At 36.4% G+C, this 6,717-nt stretch overlaps 1 protein-coding gene across 1 annotated transcript in view; it reads left to right on the top strand.

Moving 5' to 3' along the window:
• Positions 1 to 6,717, top strand: part of LOC107740553 (activating signal cointegrator 1 complex subunit 3-like) — a 169,846-nt gene that overhangs the window by 13,172 nt on the left and 149,957 nt on the right. The window contains exon 4 of the mRNA XM_016552999.1: positions 5,607 to 6,190. Coding sequence (XP_016408485.1) covers positions 5,607 to 6,190 — 584 coding nt within the window. The remainder of the gene's footprint in view (positions 1 to 5,606; positions 6,191 to 6,717) is intronic.

Raw genomic sequence — 6,717 nt, 5'->3', positions numbered from 1 at the left:
TTCTGTAAAAACAATGAACAGCAGCTTTCAGCCTGTCACCATGATGCAAACAGTAGTTCTTTTCAAAACATTAAATTCGAATTAATTGATCAAATCTGAAAAATCGCCCATCCCAGTTTGTTCATTCAGCCATATTTATAATGTAAAGCTGATGTGTTTCACTGTTGCCAGACTAATCATTAATTTCTCATTATTTTATGAACATACGTATGCATATATTTTTATTTTGTTGCATTACTTGCAGTTATATTAGAATAACGATTTCACAAATGAGAACATTTTTAGAATAATTCAAGTTATTTTTGCTTTAAAATGTATCCTAGACATCAGACAAACAGATAAAGAAGATCTAATGAAATAACACTTAAAATGTCATGTGATATTGAACACTTCGATCCTGCAATCACCAGTTTTTTTGAATGTCGGCTTCTCTTTTGGCAGCAATTGACTTGAAGGTATTTTGGTCTATTTTCCCTTATAGAACAGCTTCATTTCATTGATTTTTTAAATTTATTTTTAACAGTCTTGAATAAACTCCTTGCTTCAGGTCAGATAATATCCAGATTCTTCTAAAACACATTTTACTGAGAGTCATTGTGTTCACAGCCTGAACATTGATTTATGCATGCTGAAGACTTTATCAAAGGTTTTGTAACCCTTTCTGGGCCTGTGGGCATCCACATTTCTTTGTTCAGACACTTGTGCTGGGAAAAACAAAATGTGAGATTAAATTGCTTTTGTTTTATATTTTATAATTGAGTTAATCTTCTGAATTAAAATATCTTTGGATGATTCGTCCTCTATGTAAAGCGCCCTCTGCAGCTATTCATAACAAAATTCAATTCAGTAATCGTTTACCATATGTCTTCTGGTAAAGGTTAACAGCCAACTGTCAAAATAGATTTTTTGCAGCAACTTTGCTGTGGTTCATTTTCTGTCTAATACAGTGAAGAACTAATCGAATCCAGCACTGGTAGTAGGGTTACTGAACCACCTTAAGGTCAGGATCATTTTCCACATGTCATCAGCTCACTTAGCATCTAATGATTCATGATTATATAGCCACCCCTCACCTGAGTGGCATTCAGTTGTCCTGATGAATCTAATTCAATTTGATACAAGTCCCTCATAGCTCTGCTGTGGTTAAATAACCATGAATTAATCTTGAATCTTTCTCTGTCACTCCGTTTAATCTTGCTGTTCTGGTCCTGTCGTGAATATCTGGGATGGGGTAGGAACTCTGGGCTGGAACTGGAGACTTAGCCTTTCCTGAACAACGCCGATGTGTTGTATGTCTTGTTTACTCTTGAGTGATGGTGAACTCCTAGGGACTTGTAGGACCATTCCACATTCATGTTCTTTGTTTTTGATGTCTCTGCTTTGTGAAGTGGAGAGAAGACAGAATGGCATTCTAAATCCCCTTTCCACGTCACTGTGGGAAAGGTTCACTTCAGTGTGATTGGATTTCTGTAGGAACAAATGTCTTTTGCCATCTGATAAGACAACAACAGGCTCTGTGGAGAAGGAGGGCTTCTTATTGGCCACATGTTCCCTCTAATCAATGGAAACTCTGTTTTCTTCTGGAATCTCACTCCTAAGATTCAGGTGTGACTTGCCGTAGAAATTCTTGAAAAACTCCAGAACTTTGGCCTCTCTATTACATTCTGTGTTTGAAAATGAAATTGCATGTTGCTTGCGGAGCAGTTTTGCTTCACCACTTCTCTTCTGTTCAGATGACTCTGATGGTTTGAGAAATCCTCTTGGTTACTGGTGATCACCTTGTAAGTGGGGATCTGTCATGCTTCACTAAGACCTACTGACAATAAGAAGAATTTCCAACAAATTCTGTAAAAACAATGAACAGCAGCTTTCAGCCTGTCACCATGATGCAAACAGTAGTTCTTTTCAAAACATTAAATTCGAATTAATTGATCAAATCTGAAAAATCGCCCATCCCAGTTTGTTCATTCAGCCATATTTATAATGTAAAGCTGATGTGTTTCACTGTTGCCAGACTAATCATTAATTTCTCATTATTTTATGAACATACGTATGCATATATTTTTATTTTGTTGCATTACTTGCAGTTATATTAGAATAACGATTTCACAAATGAGAACATTTTTAGAATAATTCAAGTTATTTTTGCTTTAAAATGTATCCTAGACATCAGACAAACAGATAAAGAAGATCTAATGAAATAACACTTAAAATGTCATGTGATATTGAACACTTCGATCCTGCATTCACCAGTTTTTTTGAATGTCGGCTTCTCTTTTGGCAGCAATTGACTTGAAGGTATTTTGGTCTATTTTCCCTTATAGAACAGCTTCATTTCATTGATTTTTTAAATTTATTTTTAACAGTCTTGAATAAACTCCTTGCTTCAGGTCAGATAATATCCAGATTCTTCTAAAACACATTTTACTGAGAGTCATTGTGTTCACAGCCTGAACATTGATTTATGCATGCTGAAGACTTTATCAAAGGTTTTGTAACCCTTTCTGGGCCTGTGGGCATCCACATTTCTTTGTTCAGACACTTGTGCTGGGAAAAACAAAATGTGAGATTAAATTGCTTTTGTTTTATATTTTATAATTGAGTTAATCTTCTGAATTAAAATATCTTTGGATGATTCGTCCTCTATGTAAAGCGCCCTCTGCAGCTATTCATAACAAAATTCAATTCAGTAATCGTTTACCATATGTCTTCTGGTAAAGGTTAACAGTCAACTGTCAAAATAGATTTTTTGCAGCAACTTTGCTGTGGTTCATTTTCTGTCTAATACAGTGAAGAACTAATCGAATCCAGCACTGGTAGTAGGGTTACTGAACCACCTTAAGGTCAGGATCATTTTCCACATGTCATCAGCTCACTTAGCATCTAATGATTCATGATTATATAGCCACCCCTCACCTGAGTGGCATTCAGTTGTCCTGATGAATCTAATTCAATTTGATACAAGTCCCTCATAGCTCTGCTGTGGTTAAATAACCATGAATTAATCTTGAATCTTTCTCTGTCACTCCGTTTAATCTTGCTGTTCTGGTCCTGTCGTGAATATCTGGGATGGGGTAGGAACTCTGGGCTGGAACTGGAGACTTAGCCTTTCCTGAACAACGCCGATGTGTTGTATGTCTTGTTTACTCTTGAGTGATGGTGAACTCCTAGGGACTTGTAGGACCATTCCACATTCATGTTCTTTGTTTTTGATGTCTCTGCTTTGTGAAGTGGAGAGAAGACAGAATGGCATTCTAAATCCCCTTTCCACGTCACTGTGGGAAAGGTTCACTTCAGTGTGATTGGATTTCTGTAGGAACAAATGTCTTTTGCCATCTGATAAGACAACAACAGGCTCTGTGGAGAAGGAGGGCTTCTTATTGGCCACATGTTCCCTCTAATCAATGGAAACTCTGTTTTCTTCTGGAATCTCACTCCTAAGATTCAGGTCTGACTTGCCGTAGAAATTCTTGAAAAACTCCAGAACTTTGGCCTCTCTATTACATTCTGTGTTTGAAAATGAAATTGCATGTTGCTTGCGGAGCAGTTTTGCTTCACCACTTCTCTTCTGTTCAGATGACTCTGATGGTTTGAGAAATCCTCTTGGTTACTGGTGATCACCTTGTAAGTGGGGATCTGTCATGCTTCACTAAGACCTACTGACAATAAGAAGAATTTCCAACAAAGCGTATATAAGGAAAAAAATGTTATATGTTCCATATCTACCGATGTGGTTCAGATTTTGTGTAGATGCAGGTTCTGTCATTTCCCCTTTCTGATTTGCAAACTCTATGCAGTCCAAGGTTTCTTTGTTTTGTCTAATGGTGATTTAAATGGGATCAATGATGGTTGCTTTTAAATACTAGCTAGCTGACTAGATCATAATCTACGCAACATGACTATTTATTATATCAATAACTAGAGTCACAACAAAATCTAGCCAGATTTTTTTTATTTAAAAAAAAAAATTTTTTATATACAGTATTTATGGACACCAAATCTTTACACACTTGTTTGTTTTTTGCTATTTTGGAGCTTGCAAGCTTTTTCTCTCTCATCAGGAGAAATCTTGTGTCCATTGTTGAAGCTCGTATGGTTACGACCTGCATCACATGAGAGAATTTGGAAGCCTAGCCGAGTACCTTACGGCTACCCCCCGAACTCCAGTTTTTAAACATGTTGGAAAAAATTGGGCGAGTCAGCTCGAACCTCATCACACTGACTATGAACAGAATGTTCATGCTGTTCTCTGGATGATTCTACAATTGGAGATGCATTTCACATTTCAAAAAGTTAATGAAAAAACTGTTCACTAACAGAAATTCTTTCCAGTATTTTATTGAAAACATATTCAAATCATTCAGTGCTTCCCAAACACAAGTTACTTCCTTTGTTTACTTTTAACAGAAAAAAAAAAAAAAAAAACTGATTTCTATAGTATTTTTGTCAACTCTGTTACAGACAAATTAGGCAAAGTGTAGAAATAACAATAAATCATAAGAGAAAAATCCTTCTTGTTCCATTAGACAAACTGTCTTTACATCCCAACACTTGAAACTGAGATAATATTTCACTTATGCATACCTTAAAAATGAAAAAAAAAGTGTCCACTAGGAGCAATTATTTTTAATCTAAAAATGTATTTTATACAATATCCATTGTTAAAATATGAAAAGGGTGCAGATATACATCAATAATGTTTTTGCGATTTTAAACAACAATTTCATTATTTTTGGTGAAAATAGTGCATAAACAGAGTTGACCCGTTACGTTACAGAATTGATTAAAGTAACATAATTGATTGGTTAACTTGGGACTATGGAATCGCGTTCAAAATCGCAGGCGATTCATTGCCGATTATGAACGCGATTTTGTGTAGCTTGTCAGTGAACTACGGCTCTGTGTAGTAAATGCCGCTCCATCTGAAAGCACGTGCTGGAGATTTACTACTAATCACAGAAGCGGCTTTACTGACGAGATGCGCATGAAAATCGCATTCAATTTTTTTGCACAGCCCTACATGCATTAAAGGAGTAGTTCACCAACAATGAAAATTCCCACCCTCATGTCATTGCAAAACAACGTGACTTACTTTCTTTTGTTGTACTCGAATGGTGATTTTAAATATATATATATATTCTTACATTTTGGCTTAAATATAGTAAATCACTGTCTGTTCCACACAAAGCTACAATATGGTTTCAGAAGGCTTATAATGTATTAGCGGTGCTTGTTAAAGCAAGCATAATAATCCATATCATGGGAGCAGGTGCCATTTTACAGATACTTGCTATCTTTGCTCCTAAATGAGATTCTAGCAGAAATGGTTATTATGAAGATAGGAGTTTAGCATTAAGACGTGTCTGTAATATGGCTGCAATGACCAATAAAGAGCCACCTAGCAGTTCCCTAGGAACCACCCAAAAGACCCTAGCAACGCAACCTTGTAGCAACATGCTAAAAATTAGGAATTTTCTCTCTCTTAATAAACTGCATTTTATATAGTAGTATAGTCTGTATTTAGTTCAGGTTAAATCTGAACACCTACATATGTGTTTTTGTGCGTGTAAACAAATATTGTATGTGTTTCTTTTACATGTTTGCAGTTGGTACAGATTATGGGCAGGACACCATTGAAAGTGCGGGAGGCTTCTTGTTTAAAATATTCCACAACAAAGACCAGATCGGTCACGAGGAAACCAGGGCCATAAAACAGATGTTTGGACCTTTTCCGGCCTCTGCCGCCGAGTTGTCTTATGCAGCTGTGGGTCGTTTAGTGGCCCAGATCGGACAATCTCAGGTGGATGCTTTCATCCAAACACAGAGTTCTCTCAAGACGGTGAACCGTAGTTCTATCTTTGGACGGAACATTGCTTTCTCATTTGACACATATGTGCTGGATGCTCAGGATCCTGTGCCCCGGTCAGAGGGGACTGATACGGAGCAGGACATGGACTTTCACAGCTTCCTCAATAATCACGTTGGTGAGCGGAAGGCTCGGGGTGACAGAGATGATGCTTACTCAGCAGAAGAACTGGAGCAGAGAAACGCAGACAGCTCCATCCTGAGACAAGAGGTGGAGAAATACCTGAATGAGGGAAATATGCTATCGTCCAGTGCCGAAGAGCTCTCCACCTCTCTTTTTGAGATGCTTGCCTCCACAAAGAGTGATGACGAACTACAAAATGAGGTGAGAAAAGTTTGTATATAAATCTATACATTTATTTATATAAATTTATATCTGTATCTTTCAAGAGAACTACTGTCATGGTGAAAAAAACAGTTTGCAATCTTGCTGAGCAAATTGTTTAGAGTTAGTTACTGTCGATATGTTGTCACATAGTACATAAGGTTTTGAGCAGGCTACAAATGCACACTTATGGAATTAATCATTTATTAGACAGAATTGTTCAACAATAACAGTAAAGTAATGAAGACTGAGAATGGGAGCTCCTGCATGTCTGCACTGTCGCTGGGTTCTTGGTGCTTTCAAAATAAAACACTTTTTGGCCAAACAAGAAAAAATGATCGGACGATGCAGATTAAAAAAAAAAAAAAAAATAAATAAAATAAAAAAAAATTAGTTTTTTAATAAAATCAGTTAATTAGAGATGCTTTTGATTATTAAAATGTAATGAAACCATTCAAATGAAATCAAGAAAAATAATGGAAAACAGAATTTGGTAAAAATAAAACTGAATTTGAGAAAAAAAACGC

Source organism: Sinocyclocheilus rhinocerous, unplaced genomic scaffold, assembly GCF_001515625.1.
Source record: "Sinocyclocheilus rhinocerous isolate Xijiao unplaced genomic scaffold, SAMN03320098_v1.1 scaffold1939, whole genome shotgun sequence".
Classification (NCBI taxonomy): domain Eukaryota; kingdom Metazoa; phylum Chordata; class Actinopteri; order Cypriniformes; family Cyprinidae; genus Sinocyclocheilus; species Sinocyclocheilus rhinocerous.
Note: the sequence above shows the minus strand (reverse complement) of the source record. Positions and strands in the feature narration are given on the sequence as shown.